Raw genomic sequence first — 23222 nt, forward strand, 5'->3', positions numbered from 1 at the left:
GGGCTCTAGAGCGCAGGCTCAGTAGTTGTGGCACACGAGCTTAGTTGCTCCGTGGCATGTGGGATCTTCCTGGACCAGGGATCGAACCCGTGTCCCCTGAACTGGCAGGCGAATTCTCAACCACTATGCCACCGGGGAAGTCCAAGAAATGATATATTTATGTAGCAAAATTTAATAAAATTCCATGATACAATTTTGCTTCTTCCATGAAGTATTTGCTTTTTTGGGAGCCGCCCACCCCCATCTTTTTGCTCTCTTCAAAAGTCTCCTTCTACTGGCAGCAATGTAAATGTGGGACAAAAATAACTCAGGAAAGATCAGCATGTGAAGTGGAGGGACTAGGAGAAGAGGTGGTGAGGCTCAGGAGTGCCTGTGTTAGTGTTATTCTGTGTGCAGTCACTCTCTCCCTTAGCTCCCCTTGCGTTGTTCGGTATTAGTGCACTGTTAGTGGAACAACCCCCTTCCTTTCATGTCATTACAAAAATGACATCAGATATGATACACAAAGTGTTGTATCTGGTTGTCTGAAGAAGTCATGAAAGTGTTATATGAATACAGTACAATGTTTAAAATGTCATTATCAATTGTGTTTGGAGAGTCTGTCATATGCTTGGTTCTACTGACTATATAGAGGTTTAAGAGGGATAAAATAGTTTCTTCATTGAAGAGAACTTAGAACCTAAAAGAAGATCCTCCAGAAATCCTCCCTGTTCCTCTTTGTTGAACTACTCATTTTTTAGGCCTCAGCTTAGACATACTTTCTCCAAGAACCCTGCGCTGGTATCAAGATGGGTTAGGAAGAAATCCCATGTGTTTCCAAAGTACCCTGTACTTGACCATCACTACACTAATCACAATACCCTATGATTACCTGCAACCAGAGGTATCTCTGTAAAAGGTAAATCTGATTTGGGTTGCCCCTAGCCTCTGCCCACCTCCCAGGCACTGCAACATACTTCTCTTGACCCTGGGTCTCTGAGCTCTAGCCCCAGTGGCCTTCATTAAGTTCCTTGAATATGCTCTTTTCTGTCACAGGGCCTAAGTTCTCGCTGCCTGCCTTCATTCCTCCATTCTCAGCTTAATCTTATGAGGGAAATCATCTCTGAACCCTAACTACCTTCACTCCAACTCCAACTAGGTTATATCCTTTATTATATTCCATTGTAGCATCATGTATTTCTATTTATAATTACATGGTGATTATATGATTATATGATTACTATCTCTAACAGAAGAATATAGGCTCTGTGAGGGTAGGGACCATGTCTGATTTGGTCACCACTATATCCCCCAGCATAATATCTAGCACCTAGTAAGTATCAAATATTTGTTAAATGAATTTTAAAAATTGTTAAATGAATGAATGAATGTTTACTGATCCATATCTCTATTAGACTGTAAGTTCTGTGAGGGCAGGAGCTACATGTACTTTTTACATGTAGCATGGTTCTTTTATTTATTTTTTTTGTGGTATGCAGGCCTCTCACTGCTGTGGCCTCTCCCATTGCGGAGCACAGGCTCCAGACGTGCAGGCTCAGTGGCCATGGCTCATGGGCCCAGCCGCTCCGCGGCATGTGGGATCTTCCCGGACCGGGGCACGAACCCGTGTCCCCTGCACTGGCAGGCGGACTCTCAACCACTGTGCCACCAGGGAAGCCCAGTAGCATGGTTCTTAACACATAGTCTCACAGTTTTTAATGATCTTCTAAGTAAAAACGTAAATGAAGAAATTTGAATAAATAAATGATGAAAAAGCAAACAGGAGAAAAGAATTAACATTTTCCAAGTGCTTATTAAGCGACAGACACTGATCATTTCCATACATTTAATAACCACCCTTTAAAAGAGATTTTAATATCTCTGTTACACTAGAGGAAGGTAGGCCTTAGAAAGATTAAGTGATATACCTACATTTAATAGAGTTTAATCTCAAATCTCGCTGCCTCTAAGGACTCTGTTCTTATCAAAAATTAAGAAGAAAAATTTCTCTAAATAAAGATAATTACCTGTACCACAGAAACAGATGGGTGGAGTTCATTGCACTCTGCTTTGTTTTTACAACTGCTAGCCCAGATGGAATAGGTCTAAAATAAAAAATATATGCATCAGTTCACAAAAATATATATGCCTTAAAGAGGCAGCACTCAACTTTAAAAATAGTTTTATTTATAACATTATACTTCATTATGCTATTAAAAAAGCTTCAGTAAAAACTGTCCACAGGTTTGCTCATCACTCTTTTTGGTGTGCTCAAATATCAGAAAGTCGAGACAGGGGAGCATAATTCTGTGATTTTCTGGAAGTAGTGATCATAAGGCAGTGATGGCTCTTCCTGTCAAACACCTTATGTTATATTTTTTCCAAAACTTATTACAACTTTTAAAATTCCTATTTCACTGAGATCTCAGTTATTCTTCATATTTAACATACATATATTTATATTCTCTTTAGAATTTATGTTCAATTAAAAAATGAGAAAAAGAATTTCAAAAGTAAAGATTTTATTACTAAAAACAAATGATTAAACTCCTATCTCTTAGAAGTTAATTTTCTGTACCATGGATTTTGGAAATTTAGAAAATTACATTTTGAAACTTACCAAGAAAGAAACTACTGAAATAAATAATAGAAAATTTGAAACTTTGTTTGAAAAAAGAGGTTCACCCTTTCCTTCAGAAAGTACTTGGCGCTTCTGTAAAGCCAGATAAATGAAAGCAAACAACATTCCATGAAAGACTACCTAAAAAATAAGGAGAGAAAACCTGTTTTAAACGGCTACTTTTCAATAAATAGCAAATGTAATTGGAAAAGGAGAACAGTATGTATAAAAGTATGTAGGTAAAAAGCTTAAAGGTCCAAAGTTTCTATGAAGAACTTAAACTTCAAGAAATGAAGTCAATGATTGTTGGAAACAATTTGCAATAGACAAGCAAACATCTCTTGCAATGACACAAGATAAGCTGGTTTTACTCCAAGCAGTCTCAGCAGCAAGTGAAGAAATAAAGACAATTTATATATCCGGAGAAAACCATAATTCGAAAAGATACATGCACCCCAACGTTCATTGCAGTATTATTTACGATAGCCAGGACATGGAAGCAACCATCAACGGGTGAATGGATAACGAAGATGTGGTACACATATACTGTGGAATATTACCCAGCCATTAAAAAAAGAACAAAATAATGCCATTTTCAGCAACATAGGTGGACCTAGAGATTGTCATACTGAGTGAACTAAGTCAGACAAAGACAAATATCATATGATATCACTTATACATGGAATCTAAAAAAATGGTACAAATGAACTTATTTACAAATCAGAAATAGAGTCATGGATATAGAAAACAAATTTATGGTTACCATGGGGGAAGCAGGGGAGGGATAAATTGGGAGATTGGGATTGACATATATACACTACTATATATAAAATAGATAACTGGGACTTCCCTGGTGGTGCAGTGGTTAAGAATCCACCTGCTAATGCAGGGGACACGGGTTTGAGCCCTGGTCCGGGAAGATCCCACATGCCATGGAGCAACTAAGCCCATGCGCCACAACTACTGAGCTTGTGCTCTAGAGCCTGTGAGCCACAACTACTGAGCCCACACGCCAAACTACTGAAGCCCATGTGCCTAGAGCTCGTGCTCCGCAGCAAGAGAAGGCACTGCAATGAGAAGCCTGTGCACTGCAACGAAGAGTAGCCCCCACTCGCCCCAACTAGAGAAAGCCCAGGTGCAGCAATGAAGACCCAACGCAGCCAAAAATAAAATAAATTAAATAAATTTTTAAAAATAATAAAAGAGATAACTAATAAGAACCTACTGTATAGCACAGGGAACTCTACTCAATACTGTGTAATGACCTATAAGGGAAAAGAATCTAAAGATTCTTTGCTGTACAGCAGAAACTAACACAATATTGTAAACCAACTATACTTCAATAAAAATTAAAAAATAAAAATAATGATAAAAACTATTCTGAAGACACATGATAAAATTTAAATGTACTCAACCAAGATAAAATATATTTTATATTGGTACTTCCAAGCAAATAAAACAGTAACATTACCAAGAGCATACTTTTAAAAAGCAGTATATGCACATAAGAATGAAAAAAAGGTGGATCAGAAAGCACAATAGCTTTCTTTTTTTAAAAAAATTAATTAATTTATTTATTTTTGGCCACATTGGGCCTTCATTGCAACGCGCAGGCTTTCTCTAGTTGTGGCGAGTGGGGGCTACTCTTCATTGCAGTGCGCGGGCTTCTCATTGTGGTGGCTTCTCTTGTTGTGGAGCATGGGCTCTAGGAACACAGGCTTCTGTAGTTGTGGCACACAGGCCTGTGTGGCATGTGGGATCCCGTGGCATGTGGGATCTTCCCAGACCAGGGATGGAACCCATGTCCCCTGCATTGGCAGGCGGATTCTTAACCACTGCGCCACCACGGAAGTCCCAGCTTTCTTTTTTAAATAAACACTTAACATGAGCTATCACAGTAGACTGCTCTAATGAGAAAGTTGAGAATTTAAAATTATTTTATGTCAAGGCTTTAACAAAGCTTTTTATTCACATATGGTTTTGAAATGCAATGTACAATTAGAAAAATAGAGAAAAGAATTTTAAAAGTAAATATTTTATTTATTAAGAATAATTGGAGGGCCCGTGAGCCATGGCCGCTGAGCCTGCGCATCCAGAGCCTGTGCTCCGCAATGCGAGAGGCCACAACAGTGAGAGGCCCACGTACCGCAAAAAAAAAAAAAAAAAAAAGAATAACTGGAAAGTGCATAGGTATTAGAAACCAGGAATGGCACAGAAAAGGCACTAAGAAAATATTTGTTGAATGAAAAAAGGGAAGAGTAAAAAATGGAAGTTAAAGGGAAAGAGTGAAGAGGGGTAATTAATATTTATTCAGTGTCTATTATTTTCCAAATGCTGTGCTAGATGTTTCACATTTTCTTGGCCAATTAAATCCTAACCAGCCTTCAAGATAAAATTCATGGAATAATCCATGACATTGCTCTCTTTTCTTTGCACACTTCTATTATAAAATCCATACTGCAGAGTTTAGCACTAATTATAAGTAGTAATCCAGAGTTTTTTTTTTTTTTTTTTTAGTAATCCAGAGTTTTAAACTAGATTATAAGGTTTAGAAGCCTGGTGGTATGTCTTCTTTCTCTAAAATATATCCCTCATAACACCAACATCTAGAGCATATATTGGAGCTTAATAAGTATTGTGTTGAATGGCTGAAGCACATATATGAGAGATCATCTCTAAGTCAAAATTATGACTCAAATAAAGGTCACTTTATAGATAACATTTTTATAGTATTTTCCTACTGATATATGTACATATGCATACCCTTTCTCCACTATAAAAACAGGGGAGGACTGGACTGCTTTGATTTACCAAATCAACATGTTTCCTTATTCCAAAACTAAATAAAAATAGATTAAAATTTTCCAAATTTTTAAAAGTATAATTTGAAATAGCAAAAGATCACAAGGTAAATACATACGTAACGATCTAACCTCCATCTGAACCACCATTCATATACATTGCCTTTCAGTTCGAAACACTTGGACAATGGCCAAAGAGAAAAGATCTTCTCAAATGCACCCTGAGAAGAGGAATCCAGAAAATAAATTAAGATGGTACAAGTGAATACTTGCCTTGCAATTCTATTATAAACTGTCATTTTCTAAAGTTAAGATTATATAAGGATCATTCACAATTTTAAAATTCTACTTAAATATTTCATTTGAAAATGCCATTTCATTTGAAATTCATTTGAAAATAAATATATTCTACTAAAGGCTAATAAAGATGATTTAAAACATTTTTGTTAACTTATTTTCACTGCATATGAAAAGCTACTGAGACTGCAAAATAAAACAAACAAACAAACAAAAAACCCAAGCTGGTAATTGGAAAATTATTCCATTTAAGGTTTTTAATCTAGTATACAAAAGAGTTAATATTTACTGATCAAAACACAAAAATACAAAATACTTCAGCCAACACAGTATCAATAACCTAAAGGATGATGGTTAAAGTTATAGTTTTTCTTTATCTAAATGTCCTTAATAATCTACAATTAACCATTTGAGTTAAAAGAATCCTCTGAATTAGTCACCTTACTCAATCAACCATACTAGCCTTTGAAACAAAGTTTACAATTTTACTCTGGTCGAGTTAGTGAATGTACCCCCTTATTAATCTGACAGCCTGGAAAATCTGGGAATGAAGGGGCAGAAGTCTTGGGTGCATTCCTGCACATTAATGAAGTCTTTCAAAAAAGAGAACAAAAACCTCAATTTCCAGACTAAAGAATGAAGACAACCTCTATTAAGGAAACTCCATTATTAGACATAATGCCACAGCATAAAAAAATGTGTAACATCACAATTTTTAAAAAGGCTAATAAAAATCAAAGCAAAATATGAAAATAGTATTATATTTTAGGTAATACCAAATCTTTAGGTCAAAAGAACTTTATTATTTTTAAAAAATGCAATATTCTCCATTTAACTGCAGAATTTAAAATGCTAATAGCTTATAAAAATAGGTTCTATCAAAGCCTTTGCCTCAGAAAATTAAAGATGATTATTACCAAGACTTGCAATGTAAGGTATATACCTATTATATATTCCTATATTTTATCTATATATATTAGAGATACATGGCCTTGTAGATCATATATCACATATATATTTATAATTTTAAAATTTCTCATTAAAAATTATTTTTTTATGATTAACCATCAAGTATTTAATGAGCACCCATTTTGTGAAAGACACTGGGCTATGTACTTTTTTTTCTTGTCCAGTGGTCAATACTGATCCTAAGCTGGGGAAATCTTCTTAATTCTTTCTATTGAACTGCTGGTCCGCATTCCTTTCTCTCCCTCAGATGAACCAGGGAGTGTTGGGAATTTTAATGAATAATTATCAAGTAATGTGGCAGTTACCTGGCTATTTCTTTATACATTTGCCTATTCCTTATTATTTTATATATTTCCTGCAAAAAACCTTGGAAGTCAGGCAGAAATAAGTATGCTTTATTTCTAAGTGTAAAAATAAGTAGGAAAGCCTATAAAACAAACAAAACAGCTTTACAGGAACACACACACACACACACACACACACACACACACACACACCCCACCCCACCCCCCCCTTATATGGCATTTTTACCTGGCACAGCCAGATACAAGACAGAGAGTGTTGGAGATGGGAGTAAACTACAGAGTATGTCAGAACTATAGGCATTCAAACAAAGTACAATATTTTGTTATAAATATCATGCTGACCAAATAATATGTCTGTCTGATGGACTGACCAGCAGGTAGCAATTTGCCATCCTGCTAAAATAGCTGAGAAAACCTCAACCATCATAATAGGGGGAGATAAGAAAATGACCAAAAGTTTTACTAAGTTAAATGTACTACATATATACAAACCCCTTCACTCTGAAGCTGGTTTTATTAACAGCCAAAATTTTACTCTGTGCAGTTATGGAAAAATCAAGTTACATTTCGGTGCCATGAATAATGCACAAATCAAGTTGCAAATTCTGTCAAGAGAATTTTGATCTTCACTTATAGTAGTGTCTTATAAGAGGCATTCAATAAAAGTTTGATTGATCAAAGTCAACTAAAATGGATTTTGAACAACTGCCAGAGGAAGAGCTTTAAATTGCTCTTACAACAAAAACAGTGGTAACTAAAGTAGATAGGTCTCCAAAGAACCACACTGAGTGGTCAGCTACAGAGTGACACTTTTATTACAGCCATTAAAAAATGAGGCTTAAAAAAAGCTCTGACTTCTCCAATACAGATTTGAACTTTACAATAAAATAGAATGAAATATAAACCAGAAAGACTATACAAACCTGAGAATATGCCAAAAAACATATACATAACAGCAAGAAGGCTAGTTTCAACAGTAAGCCAAAATGCCAGAAACAATTTCCTAAGAGAGAAAATGTTTAATTTACTACGAAATGTAAAGTTACATTAGAAAACACATTAAATGTCTCTATTTAACATATTAATACCCTGCATAGCTCTTAAAAATAATTTAAGGCTGCCTACAGGATACAAAAAATATATCTAAGTAGTATAAATTACAAGTAGGACATGAAGAAAAGGTGGAGGGTCCTTACTAGGAATGAGGCTACAACATTAATCTGATACCCCATATACCTGCTATTTATCCACTATAAATATATTTGAAAATACCCCCTAGATTCAATTATACTACACATTATTGAAAGTTACAACAAAATTTGGAACAATAGGTTCAATGTAACTCTAACAAACACTCATGTTTAATATAATTAGGTAATACTGCTTAAACATTACAGTTCTAAGGAGAGAGCTTAAGAACTCCCTAGTGGACTAATTTAACCATAAGATGTATTTTAACATATGCATATTTTAAATTATGTGTTCACAGTTTATACATACTGATTATCACTTTATTAATATGCTGGGTTTGTGTTGAGGAATGAAACTACAGAGCCTATCCAAAGACACAAATGGACTTTACTGAACACTTTCCTGAAGAATTATTTGATATTATAATAGAAGTCAACAGAAAATGTTTTTTGATATACAATATTTGGTTGAAAGATTTAAATTTAATACATTATTAAAGATAAAAAATTTTCTTTTTCCAAAAAAGGGAGGCTTTTATTTTAATGACATGATCTTGAGGGGAAAAAGCATTAAGATAAACGACTGTGACCTCACTTTGAACATTATCAGACCTGGCTATGTGAAATTTGAAGATGACACCTTCTGGGCACTTAGGTTTCCTTAAACAAAAAACAGGTTTATAATAACTGCTTAAAGGGTTGTCTCGAATATAAACTATATTAGTGATTTTTAAGCTTGTTTGACATAATGTTTACTCAAAATCTCTATATAAGAAATCAAATAAAGCAGAACTGCCAAGATTTAAGCAGGATGTATGGCCCTGGAGCCCTGTTTGGCTCTCCTCTCTTCTGGCTCTCTCCATTCTGACTCCAAACGAGATAGTCTGAAAATGGCTGCACTAGTAGATATGTAAAATGGCTTTGAAACTTTAACTTTAAAAAAGAGAAAACACATACAATATAAATGCAAACTATTGTTCTGCACTGTTATACTACTTGAACTACTTAACTGTAAAATTTTAAAAACATAATTTAAGAACAAAATTTCAAAATGTCAATGCTACACATAAATTTAACCTGTCAACATGTCTCAATAAAAATAATAGCCTTTAGCAACTGAAAAGGAACTTACATTGAAAGAATATATTTATTAACATTAGTAAGAGAGCATATTTACCGTTTGCTTTTTTTTGGATTATCTGTGGCCATAGTGCTAAAGTAACATATATGACCATGAACCATACAGTGACCAAGGGGACAAAGTAATAGAATTGATAAGGCCGATCCATTACTATACATAACACCACTACCAGGAAATTGAGACGAAATAAGACCTATTAAAAAGGAGAAGAGAATGGTTTTCATTCCAGGTATGCATGAAAAGCAGACAGATTCTGACAGAGTATAAATGTTTATTTAAGACTAAAATAATAACTGTACAAGTATGTTTTACTAATCCCTAAAATCACATTTGTTTTAAAATCATTGTAAAGAGTTGAATATAAAATATTTATGCATCATTATATTAACTGAATCCCAGCAAAGCACCAACCTGAGCTGTCCTCTGGCTACAACTGCCATCTTGTTAAATGCAGCAAAAGAATTATAAACCTCCTTCCTAGAGCTACAGTTCATAAACAGAGATTAGATTACCTCAACAAAAGGGTGTCCGTTTCATCTCTGTTTGATGCTGATTTACCTCATTTGGTATTAAATTGAACATTTTAATAGATACAAATAATATTACTCAAATTAAAAATTGTCTTTGAAAAACAAAAGTATCTTTGGGACTTTTGTAACAGTCATTTCAGACAGTGTGATGTCAAAGAACACAGAATTTGAGCAGATTAATATTAGAGCTTTATCACTTACAGTGTGACCTTAGGCAAATTATTTAACCTCTCTGAGCCTCAGTGTCTTTGTCTGTAAACATAAAGATCACAACTCAGGGTTGTAATGAAGGGTAAATAAAATAATGTTTACAAACTTCCTAGCACAAGGTAGAAACAAAAAATATTAATCCTCTTCTTAGAGAAAACATAGCATGTTTTAACAATCCCACATAACTGTACATTTTTACAAAACGAAAGTGAATCAGTAATGTTCTCCCTTTTGCTTTTATTATACATTCATCTAAATTCTATTTTTTCATCCCTCAGTAATAAATTATTTATCTTGATTATTAACCATAGAACATGGAAATAACAAAACTTTAAAGTGCTATTTCATAAATTCAAATTATCCATGGCCTTAAAATGGACATATTTATAGTTTCTCCACAGTTAGACAAAAAAGCATGTTGAAATGAAAGAAAACAAGTAACCGTGCATTCCTACCTGACAAACTCTATGGATTCCAAAGTCTCCTTTGATCCAAAAGTATGAGAAATGCCCATACCCTGTCTGAAATAGATACGCAGCAACCAGAACCCGAATGTGCATGTACACAGGCAAAAACTGTTGACAAAAATAAACAGGTGAAATACATGCTGACACTAACTATACCTAAATTATCATAACCAGTAAATTTAACCAAGATAATGGAGCATCATTATCATTCAGCATTGGCTCAATGAGATTTATTCTAAAAAATAAGCCTTGTAGCAGGGGTTAAAAAAAGTAGACTTTGGAATCAGAGACCTAGATTCAAATTCTGGTTCTGCCACTCATTAGCTATGTGACTTTAAACTTAAATTTGAGTTTCTAAACTGCAAAATGAGACTAACTTCTCCTTCCTCAAAGGGTCTTGTGAGGAATGAATGGGTTAATAAATGTGAGGCGCTTTGTACATTTCATCCAATTTGAATTAAATATATTATATCCATAATTATTAATCACCATATATATGCTGAATACAAGGTCACTCTGGAGTTCACATTTTCTCAAGAAGATAAAAAACAAAACAAAGGGCTTCCCTGGTGGCGCAGTGGTTAAGAATCCGCCTGCCAATGCAGGGGACGTGGGTTCAAGTCCTGGTCCGGGGAGATCCCACATGCTGCAGAGCAACTAAGCCTGTGCACCACAACTACTGAGCCTGCACTCTAGAGCCCACAAGCCATAACTACTGGGCCCACGAGCCACAACTACTGAATTCCACATGCCTAGAGCCTGTGCTCTGCAACAAGAGAAGCCACTGCAATGAAAAGCCCGCACACCACAATGAAGAGTAGCCCCCGCTTGCCACAACTAGAGAAAGCCCGCATGCAGCAACAAAGACCCAATGCAGCCAAAAATAAATTAAAAAAAAAAATCCTAAAGAATTAAACCCCCCCAAAATCCTACATTTTTGGCCCCCCTAAATATACAGAATTTAGACTTGTAAATAAAATCGTCACATGACTACTTAAAATATTTGATTATTTAGCAAAAATTACATTTAAAAAACATATGCAAACATAATTCAGAAATATTATTTCCCTTCTAATCTTATTTTATAAAACAATTTTATTTTACACTCCTGCATCAATGTTTCATCTTTACCATGAGTTTTCAGAGCATCACATCTTCACTTCTGTCTAAGCTGAAAGAAATATAACATATTTCTAATCTATATTTTATGGGAGTCACTGGAAATATTATTTCATTTACAAGTCCTAACTCTCTTAACCTTAGAACACTGTCATGTGTTCTCCCCACCACCTATTAGTCCTTTAGGTGTACAGTCATGATCTCTACAACACAGGTAGTGTACTGCTTTTTAAAATTATCTTTAACAGGCTTGTTTAGTGACATCCAACCTTTGTAATTATAAGGCCATTATTGTAGGAATAATTACTAAATCTATGTAAACATTTTTTGGATTCTATTTTATAGACTCATCTGATCACCTCTGTAATTATCCAGCATTAACACTGGTTACGGCCATTTTAGTTTAACATGTCTTCCCTAAGTGATACTTTGTAGGATAAAATAATTGAGCAGATGCCTTAAACAGATTTTATAAGGCCTCGAACATATGCATCTTTTGTATATATCCTCGAATGCATCCTTGAACACATCTTTTTCTTTTCTGAGGGATAACACTTTTTTCTGGAAGGAAAACCCCCTGAATTATAATGTCATAAATTCTTCAACATAGTTTCCACTCTAGCCAAACTGTTAGATTCTCTGTCTCCTAAACTGGTCTTTCTTGTACTTTCCTGTCACCACTTCTTTGTTTATCTGTTCTTTCTACCCTGGAATGTTCTCCTAATCACGTTTTGTTTATACAAAGCCTATCCTTCTTTAGAGACCTGGTCAAATTTTCCAGTCTTTTACTCTCAGATGAAAGTCATTTCTCCTTTTGAGTTCCTTTAGCACCAACAATCTATATATTAGAGTTTATATTTATTGCTTTTCATCATTAGTTCTTTTTAAATGTCTTATCTCATCATTAGATCAGAAATTTTCAATGAAGGTATAACATATTAGAATCACTGGGATGAAGGTGGGAATACAGTATTGAAATAGCCTCAAAACTTATCTAACCTAAACCTGTATCTTTACCTCATTCTTGAATGCACTCTAAAATATTCCCTTCAAGGGCTTCCCTGGTGGCACAGTGGTTGAGAGTCCGCCTGCTGATGCAGGGGACATGGGTTCGTGCCCCGGTCCGGGAAGATCCCACATACCACGGAGTGGCTGGGCCCGTGACCCATGGCCGCTGAGCCTGCACGTCCAGAGCCTGTGCTCCGCAATGGGAGAGGCCACAACAGTGAGAGGCCCGCATACCGCAAAAAAAAAAAAAAAAAAAAAAAAAAAATCCCTTCAAGTATTTGAGCACTTTTTAATAGCAGAAAACACACAAATTCCCAAGGCAATCCATTCCATTTTCAGATGGTCATTAATTGCTATAAAGTTCCTTTTCATGAAAAGTTGAAATCAAACTCTATGTAAAAGCTACCAAATTAAGCTCTCTAGGGCAGTGCTGTGTGATGAAAATAAAATGTGAGCCCCAGGTAAATTTTTAATGTGGCTGCCAGACATTTAAACAGTTAAATAAGTGAAATTAATTTTAATAAACACATTTTATTTAATTCAATATATCCAAAATATTATCATTCTGACATATACCATGATATTTCATATTTTTTCATACTAATATTTTGAACTTTGTATGCATTTACTGTAATTAATCATACTTAATCTCATATATATTTCACATTTACAGCACATCTCAATTCCGACTAGCTACACTTTAAGTGCTCAATGGCCACGTGTGGCTAGTGGCCACCAAAATGGACAGTCTAACTCTAGAGCCATATGCACACACTTAATCACTTTTACATCTGATAGTTCTATGAATATTTGAAAACAGATGTCAAACCTAGGCTAACCATTCCCAATTACTTGAACCACTCTCCATAACACATGCTTTCGAGTCCCTTCAAGACTGGGTCTGGGCCTACAATGTTGAGATTTGGTTATATTTAAACAGTAAATACAACCATTTAAATTGAATTAAACACTATCACAACAATTTGCCAAGTTTCTACCAATGTTGGATTATTACAAATTTCATGTAATACTTCTCCCAACTTTTTAAGATATTTTAAACCAACAGAGAAGTTGCAAGAATAGTACAACAAACAACTATTTACCATGCTGAACTATTTAAAAGTATTTGCAGACCATGTGTCTGCAAATTTAGACCATCATCCCTAAATATTTTAGCAAGTATCACCTAAGAAGAAAGAATAGTTTCCTGTATAGTTTCTTATATTATCATTATAATACCCATGAAATTTAATATAATAGTATCTACTGTATAATCCATATATGAATTTCCTTGACTGTCCCAGTGATATCCCTTATGATTAAAAAATTTTTTTTGATTTAGGAACCTTGAACCAAGAATCATACATTGCATTTAGTTTTCATTCCGCTTTAGTCTCCTTTAATTCGAATTGTTTTCCTTTTTGTCTTTCAGGAGTCAAGTATTACTTACAACAAAATTTAGTATTAAAAGTGTATTGAGAATCCAATTTCATTAGAATTAATAGGCTGAATGCTGGTTCTCTTCTTTTTCTAGCCCCACAAATTTTCCCTTAAGACCTTTTATTCAGGTCCTTTCATGGAAGTTATTTACAAACTCTCAAAGGAGAAAAAGCCACAATGGAACACAAAATCATCTACTGTATATACCTAACTTGCTTCACTCTCTGTATTTAATTCACAATATTTTATCCATATCTGATATGTTATGTTTAAAAGAATGTTTACACCAACAATTGCAATCTGACAGACCATCTGGATTATTTTAATAATTCTCTCTAATTTTTGACATAGTTTCTATTTTAGTATAAAAACATGGCACAACTAAAGTCTGACATATTTTACTCAAAATAAAAAGCATTAAGATTAGGTAATTAAAATACTCATGACCATTAAAAAGTTTTTAATGAGGGTAATCCCACAAATATCCAAGAATCAAGTCCCCAAATACATTATTAACCCATGCTAACAGTGCTTTGCCAGTGTAGATACAGGTAATTTTTAACCACAAAATTCTATATAAATGAACGGGGATATGTTAATTAATCATAACAACTGATATGTTAATGAAAAGTATGTCCTTCCAGAATATAGATGTTTATAAATTGTAACTTAGAATGTATTGGGATATAGTCTAAGATGTATTAGAATGCTAGCTTGGCAACTAATTATAATAGAATGCCAAATTGCTTTCATCCTTTTATGATCCAAATCTTTTCTGGAATCAATGAGTTGAAGAACTGAATCTGCCATTAATTCTTTCTGAATTTTTTTTTTTTTTACACAGTACTATTACCCTTTATATGTCAGCAATTAATTATGTCTTAAGTGGCATTTTCTTAAAACAAAACCCTCTCCCCACCCCCCCTTCAAATTAAACTAATCTTTCTTCATATGTCAGAGATATTTCTATGATTCAATATTCATCTTTACTTTTTAGAAAATCTGCTAAATTTATCCTACAAATTCTGAACTGGGCTTTTGAACTAATTCTTATTATCTTCATCTCTCCTTGCTTTGGATCTCTTTTATTGTCTTGGTTCTTCCACAGTTACCTGAATTCACTAGGTCCCCTTCAGCTGCAGTGTCACAGGAGTTTTACTGTTGTCACAAATATACATATCATAGCCATACAATTTCAGTAAAAATTATACTTCTTCCTCTGCCTTTTGCCCTTCAAATGAGCCATCCATGAAATCGCCAGTAATTTTTGAAAATGATAAAGAGACTTAATGAAGAATAACATTAGTATTTTCTAATTGTTAGAGATATCTGAAAAACCCTAGTATTATTTATCTTCTTAACTGCTGCAATGGAAATTTCAAAATACTCCTTTCTGGGCAACACTCCCCTACTATCTCAATTTAACATTGACTCAATGTTAAATGGAATCAGTGATTCTATGTTAAGTTACTGTTTATAGACGTGTGCTTTATATAAGCAAATAAAGCAATAAAAACCAGTTCAGTAGTTCCCAAATTATGAAAGAATTTGTTAAATTTTTAAAACATACTTTACAGAAATCAGTTTGTACCTTCCCTATAAAAACTTGTGTGAAAGTGGTTATTAGATACCTAGGTTTACTCTTAAAAGCTTGTTTTAAATGTATGCAGCTGTAATGTTACAATTCCGAACGCATTTTTTCTACCCCTACCAAAGCCAAGATGTCCCCATATCATGAGAATACAAAGTCTAAAAGACATAAAAAGACACCTACGGCTAAGGGAAAAATGATTTTGTCCAGGTACAGAGGGCACTAGGTGAGCAAAGGAAGGGTCCTCCATCTCATGGAAGTGGTAATACTTATGAAGTATGGCACATAATACATGGTCAACAACAGCAGAACATCGGTATCTGAGTACTCTGAATACTGGGGCAAGAGAGTTCTAAGTTTTTAAACTTTAAAAATATAAAAATGGTTGGTCAAACTTCCTAACATACAGTGAAGGATAGAATATAAAATATAATCATCTAATTTGATTTCTTTTAATAGTAACTTGCCTATTCTAAATCCTTTGCAATTAAGTATCATCTAGAAAGTTTCTTGGTAACTTTAGTTGTTCAGCAGAAGGACATGAAACAATACCCTTAGATTATTAGCTGTTCCTACTACCTTAAAATTAAGGCAAAGTAAATACAAATTATTGCTTTATCTTTTAAAAAATAATTATTTTGCTTTTAAGACTATACATTCTCAAAGAGTCAGATGGTAGGAGAAAAATGGGAAGACAGAAAAATTGGGTGGGAAATAAGAAGGGTCTCCAAATGGTAGAGAATATAAAACACAAAAGAACTGGTGCCCTTAAGGAAACATTAAAGTGACATTATTTCCTATATTTTCAGAACTTAAATTCAAAATACTTACTGTACTTGCTCCAGAGATATGATAAATCAAAATCACAAGTTGCATCCAGCCTTTCCATTCATCTGTTTGTTCTCTATTTAACACTTTAGTCTGTGTAAAAGAATCAACATTTGTTTTAAAATTCATCATGAAGCTATTATTTGGACAGTATACATTAAATATGTTAACATTTTTCTCATAGGATATAAAAGCTAATGCTTCTTTCAAAAGAACCTTGGGGGAAAATCAGTTAAAGATTGTCATTTTATTTCTTGATAAAAGAGATAATAAAACTAAAGTATAATATGAATTTGAAAATGAATATAGAAGAGACTTTAAATATTTAAGTTGATACTTATGGTTTTATATTAAGATTACTTTTAAACTATGACAGATGTGTTTGTAAATCTAAAAAAATGGCATTTAATAATTTTCTTTAAGAAAATCTTAGAATTTCAGTTAGAAAAGATCTTACAGTTCTTTTATACTTTATTGTGAAAAAAATCTCCCTTATTATACTTTATTTTCTCTAGAATATTCCCACTGGAAATGAAGAACTGATTAATCATCCTCATATGAAAGTTATATCTTACAATAGAATTTATTAATTCAAATAAATCATGACTTATAAAGGAGTTATATTAATATTCTGAGCAATTACAGCAATACTAAAATAGGAATTCAGAATATTGTGAACAGTGCCCACATTATTATGTAAGTTCTAATTTGTGTGTACATGTCTGACTATATAAACATATAAATGTAACAAGTGTTTATTAGTATATGTTTTTAACTTATAAATGGTAATAGTATCTCATGCTTGAAGACCATTACAAAATTGGGAGCACCTCAACTTTCTCCATCCTCAAGCAGGCAAAATGACACCACGTCATGATATCTTTTTCACAGGTCATTATTTTCCAACTTTTCAACAATCTTTATGAAACTATGAACTTTCTCCAAACTGTTTCAAAAAAGCAACAGTTAAGAGTCCACTAAGTGAAGTACAGCTGCAATATTCCTTCATCCTCTTCTATATATGTAAATGTTTGTATATTATGGCATGATAAATGATATTCTTTAATCTACACTTTGTAATGAGATGAAAAGGATAACATGAACTAAAAAGAAAATGACTCTTACCTCCTTAGTATTTTCATTGTAAAATACTCCCAAAACCAAGATGTAGATAATTGGAATAAAGAAAGTTGAGTGTGTATAAAATTTGTTTTCCTTCATAAATAGATTTGCACGGTCACACATATAGAAATAAGCCATGATCAGGCCAAGTTTGCAGAAAGACTGTAAAAGTATTCCTAATGGAGACACAGGGGGATTGATAATATTTTTCTTTTCTTCTCCACTTTCCAAATCAGTACAAGGCTTATTCTTCCGATGAGCATTATGATGAATTATATAAAAAATTAAATATCCAATAATAGATAAAGTGAAAAAACAAGCAGCTAGCTTCTGTAGGAGAGTAAGAGGAGGCCGAGGTTGACAACAGGAACCATCTATAGGCTTCAAAATCCTATTGCAATACACGTTCATAAGAATCATTGCACTCTGTGAACAAATCAAGTTATTTCGTTATTATCTTGTCAGTAATGTATTTCCCATTAGATTTTCTCCTGTGAATACTACCGTTTCAGCACTGAAACCAAAATGCTTTTGTACTTTTTGCTACCATTTCCCAAACATTCATGTAAATAATGGTATTCCTTCAATCTGTAAATAACTACTTCAGGGTTTTTCCAACTTCTTGGGTTATTAACCATAATGAAAAATTCATTTTATAATGTGACTCAGAACACATATATGGGAAACAATACCTATCCTTACTACTTGGAATGCATCTGACATTTTTCCATTCTATTCTTTAAAAAAAGAAAAAAATGCCGATTTCATGGCTGTTAATGGGCTGTGACCTTTGGTTACAAAAATACTGACAGATGTCAAGGACCAAAGAAATTTAATTAGCAGATTTTCAATACAAAAGATATCAAGATACTTAAGATAGAGTCCCAGTCTTTAGATGTGAAAAAAGAATATAAAATAACTGCCACCAAAAATAATTAATTCTTAGCTAACAGTATTTATAATATGCCCTTCATTTGGTTTACAGTTTATGGACCACTTAGGATTCAACAGTTTTAAGGTTTCTAATTTTAAATAAGGTGTAGAATCTTCAACATGGTTTCATTATAATAAAAATATTCTAGGCAAGCTGTTAAGTATTTCTAGTTGAAGGTTCAGTCAAATCTAGTTTATGAAAACTTTATAGTTTAGGTACCCCTAGAACTCTTAAGATGATTACATTATTTAAGCCTAAAACATTCAAAGTACTCAGTTATTTAGAAAATCTCATTCTCTTAGCTCTGAGACTTCAGGAGACTCTGAGCCTGGAACTCTTGCAGATACTAGCCTACAAACTCCATCCTAAGGTTCTTAACCAGTTCCAGGGAGTCCACAAAGCCCCTGAAAAAATATGGAGAACCGTGTGTATGTGTGCATGCAGACATGCATTTTTCTTCAGGAGAGGAATAGAACCATTACTTTTTATCAGATACAGGGTTATGTGATCCTCAAAAAGGTTAAGAACCACTGCTTTATAAGAAAACAATAACTCTAAGTAATATCTATTGTACTATGTGTGAAAATTTATAATTATGCAGTTCTCTTTTGTACTTAACCTAAAATCCTTTTCCACCCATCAATCTGGATTTGTTCAGTATCTGCTTTGTACATTGAATCATGCTTAGGGTATCAGAACTAGAAGAAAATAATAAAAATCATTCTACATATTAAAAAAATGTGCTCTTCACAGAAGTTGTTTTTTTTTTTTTTGCGGTACGCAGGCCTCTCACTGTTGTGGCCTCTCCCGTTGCGGAGCACAGGCTCCGGACGCGCAGGCTCAGCAGCCATGGCTCACGGGCCTAGCTGCTCCACGGCATGTGGGATCTTCCCGGACCGGGGCACGAACCCATGTCCCCTGCATCGGCAGGCGGACTCTCAACCACTGCGCCACCAGGGAACCCCTTCACAGAAGTTTAATCTTGTAAATTTAAGGTTCAAGGCAAAGAGAATATAAAGCAGTAGTTTTCAAACATGAGTGTGCTGAGAACTTATAAGCTTTATATGAAACAAGGGATATTAAGAGTAACTAGCACTCACTAAATGAAATCGCATTTCCTCCCTTCCATAACTTTCTCCCTTAGAGTATACTAAAACTCTCACTTATATATTCAGCTAGGTGATGGAAAGCAAAATTATTTCTAGATATATGTTTAGATAGAATAACTGCAAGCAATTAAGACTGCAATTAAATTAATTATTTATTACCACGTTAGAGTGACATACAGCTATAACCAATTAGATATTACGGTCTGTACTGACAGATACAAGAATTCTTACAGTTTCTCTGCTTGATTCAGGAAGATGTAAGCCATCCAAAGATTCCATGATGGTTTCTTGAGCAATTAATTTGGAAACACTGAACATCTTAACATTCGATTTAGAATTTCTGGTGCTGCTATTCAAAATACTGATTGCAGCTTCATTGTAGGCATCTATCTTCTCATTAGTGATCATTTTCCTATTTTCACTTAATAGATCTTCATAAACAGGATCTGCACATGAAACATATTTTTAAAAATACCCTTAAAAATCCCTACTGGTAGAAATTATAATCATGCAAGTCAGTTAACTGCATTTCACATTTTGTTGTTAAAGTTCAGAGAATTCCAAGCACTTAATAATTCATTTTAAAATAAAGTTGGCCAAGGTTTGCGATAGATTTCCTATCTTGTATTCAATTTTTGAATCCATAACCCTCTTAAAGTTAAAGAACTTTTATACCTCTTCTCTCTTAGGTACACAGCTTTCAGGAAACATTTTTATGTTCTAGCATGTCTTAAGAGTTTAAAAACTTTGGATGTTGGGTTATAGCAGGTAACTGGAGTTTAAAACTGGATTATGGAAGATGGCCTAATTAAGAATAGCAGCCAATCTTTTTTTCCTCCTGTTGCTGATTCATTTTGCAAACTTTGTTCACACAATTAGGAGGTAATATTATTAAGGATCGAGGTCTTTTATCACTTACCATAAATCATTTAAATTTAACTTTTTCCTCACTTTAGTAATAGAAAGGTTAACAATGAGTCTGTAAATGAAATAGTGATTTTGGAAGAGATTATCACCACCGTGTTGTTTCTCTCAGCTTGACATTAAACTTGGAAACAATCATAAGAGTTTCTGACAAACAACTTGAATTGCTAAAATACCCAAGGCATTTCATATTGTGCTAGGCATTAAATAAGGGACATTCAATAAACTCCTGAAATGACTTGATCTAATGTCACCTTTCTCTTAAAGAATTTCATTACTAAGTATAAACTAGCTGGTTTGAATTTAAATATATTGTCGATTCCAAAGAATATTTACTTCCAGTGAACCTAATATGAACCAGACAATTTTTTCTCTATTTCCCAATCACAATAAATATACTTGGTAAGAAATTAAAAAATCAGAGGCAAACATCTTATTTGCCTTTAGGACTTATTCTCTTTGTTATACTCTGCAACTGTTCTACCTGCTAAGGTTCCTTGGAGAATCTCTTTATTTATTATTAATTTTTTTTACTTATTATATTTATTAGTCTGTCTGTTCCTTAAGTTCAAAACAGGAAAGCAAATAGCTCAAATTTATTCTAATTTTTCAAACCTTATTTCAAAATTTATTCTCACAAACTAGTAATTCTGCTTCTTGAAATAGAAGATAATAGAAACCTATGCCTCAAAATATATACAAAATGACATTTTTTCATTACTTATCCCTTACCTTGTAAGACCCAATACACATCACTAGTCTTTGCCAATTTTTCTAAAAGTGGTGCTATGGAGGTAATGTTCATTTTATATTGGGAAAGTGCTTCGTTGCTTCCATTGTGAATTTTAATAGACCACTAAGAGGAAGTAAAAATTAAGCATTAATTATTTGTCACAGAAAAATTAAAGTATATAATTTCCTCTATTGTAACAAAGGTTATTTTAAGATAATTCCCATTCTTATTCAATATTAGAATAAAGTATGGTCAAATTATTTCATGAAACATATGAAAGCAGTTATAAAAAGCTGATATAAGATTAGACTTTCAATGTATAATGTTCAAGAAGAATGTAATTTTAGATATAAAATAATATTGACATTTACCATCAAATTTCCTAAGTTCCTTCAGATCTTTTTAAAAAATTATCCGTCTAATTAATTGAAATAGGAATTAAAATATAAGTATAATCAAGAATTCTATATAACATAAGTTAATTTTTTCTTAGTATGTTCTTAAGTATGAAACAAAAATCATTATGTAAGAATACAGATAATAACTTACTGTGGCAGCTCCTGCTACAACCACATGGGGCTTTGCAACAGAATCCTGAAGAAAGAAAAATCTTTATAATAGTGCTATATTCAGTTCAGGAAATTAATGCAAGTAATATCCCTTAATTTTTCCCCTTAAATTTAAGTTCTTCTTCCATTTAAATGCATTTTAATTTTCTAGGGTTCCTTATCATATTCTTGTTACAACAAGATGGACACCCCATGCCTAAAACCTTACATGGTTATATGACTATACAGGATGGCATGAGGCTTGTATGGCTAATTCTTTGGTGTTCTTTAAAACAAAAACAAAGACAAAAAAACACTACTGAAATCTAACACAGCCTAATATTATTCTGAATTCTGAGTAAACTGTGTAAAGCTCTAGTATATTATGTCAGCCAATTAAAAAGCCTTCTTGGAAGCCTACAGGGTATACAGTTTAAGTGTTAAATAAAATGCAGTGCTCTAAAGAAACACGATCTTTTGGGAAAGCCAATCTAGTATGTATTTAACAAAGTAAACTGATAATTATTATAGATCATAATGTGGAAAAAAATGAGAAATTTGGTAGAGATCCTCACCTAGTGCAAATTATACTATTAATAATACTACCAGTTATATAGTACTTAGTAATTTACTAAGTATTTCTCTTAAATTAGCTCATTTTAATATAGATTCTTGCCACCTGTTAGATAGGCAGGAAGATATTATACATATCTTATAAAAAAAGGCTATAAACTCAGAAAGGTTTATAGCTATTGCTGAGGCCTGGCAGGGACAAAGCCAGAACTTAAGTCTTCCGACTACTGGGTTCAGTGCATCTTCCACAACATCAAACATCTGATAATACAATCATGTGCACAAGAAACAATTAAAAACAAGAAATCAGAAAGAGTCCAACCCATATATAAAAATAGAAATGACAGTTACTGTCTCATTATGAAGGTAAAACATGCTCAGTGGAGAAAACTATGAAAGCAGAGAAAAGTAATAACAAAATTAATCTATTTCTCATCAGAGATATTCCAGTTTCCAGTCTAGCATGCTCCATTTTACATTGCTACTTTAGTGAAACTTCCTCCTCATCCGTAGGTGGCTCCCTTTCTCACTCTTCACAGTGGTTATCCCAAATCATTTTTTCCTTACACAGGTCCCTCCTGTCCTCCTCCTCACTTTCGGCATAAAGCCTAGTTCTCAAACTTCACAGAGAAAACAGAATTCATCCAGCTTGTGTGCTCTTGCCTTCCTTCCTCCATTCTTATAACTTTGTCCATATGCTCACCCAGTCTACCTTCCTCTGACAGGAGAGTAAACAGAATATGTTCCTATTCTGCTTAATGGCTAACCCACTGCTCTGCATTTA

The 23222-nt window shown here is 33.6% G+C and overlaps 1 protein-coding gene across 2 annotated transcripts in view; it reads right to left on the reverse strand.

Annotated features, from left to right (window-relative positions):
• Positions 1–23222, reverse strand: part of CASD1 (CAS1 domain containing 1) — a 64137-nt gene that overhangs the window by 11342 nt on the left and 29573 nt on the right. For both annotated transcript variants that reach the window (XM_082633007.1, XM_082633008.1), the window contains exons 6-16: positions 21867–21911; positions 21317–21440; positions 19892–20106; positions 17621–18043; positions 16499–16588; positions 10498–10617; positions 9339–9495; positions 7895–7974; positions 5520–5621; positions 2600–2740; positions 2007–2084 (exon numbers count right to left, since the gene is read on the reverse strand). In XM_082633007.1, coding sequence (XP_082489133.1) covers positions 2007–2084; positions 2600–2740; positions 5520–5621; positions 7895–7974; positions 9339–9495; positions 10498–10617; positions 16499–16588; positions 17621–18043; positions 19892–20106; positions 21317–21440; positions 21867–21911 — 1575 coding nt within the window. The remainder of the gene's footprint in view (positions 1–2006; positions 2085–2599; positions 2741–5519; positions 5622–7894; positions 7975–9338; positions 9496–10497; positions 10618–16498; positions 16589–17620; positions 18044–19891; positions 20107–21316; positions 21441–21866; positions 21912–23222) is intronic.

The sequence above is a fragment of the Mesoplodon mirus genome (assembly GCF_964341445.2).
Source record: "Mesoplodon mirus genome assembly, chromosome: 9".
In the NCBI taxonomy this organism is placed as follows: Eukaryota; Metazoa; Chordata; class Mammalia; order Artiodactyla; family Ziphiidae; genus Mesoplodon; species Mesoplodon mirus.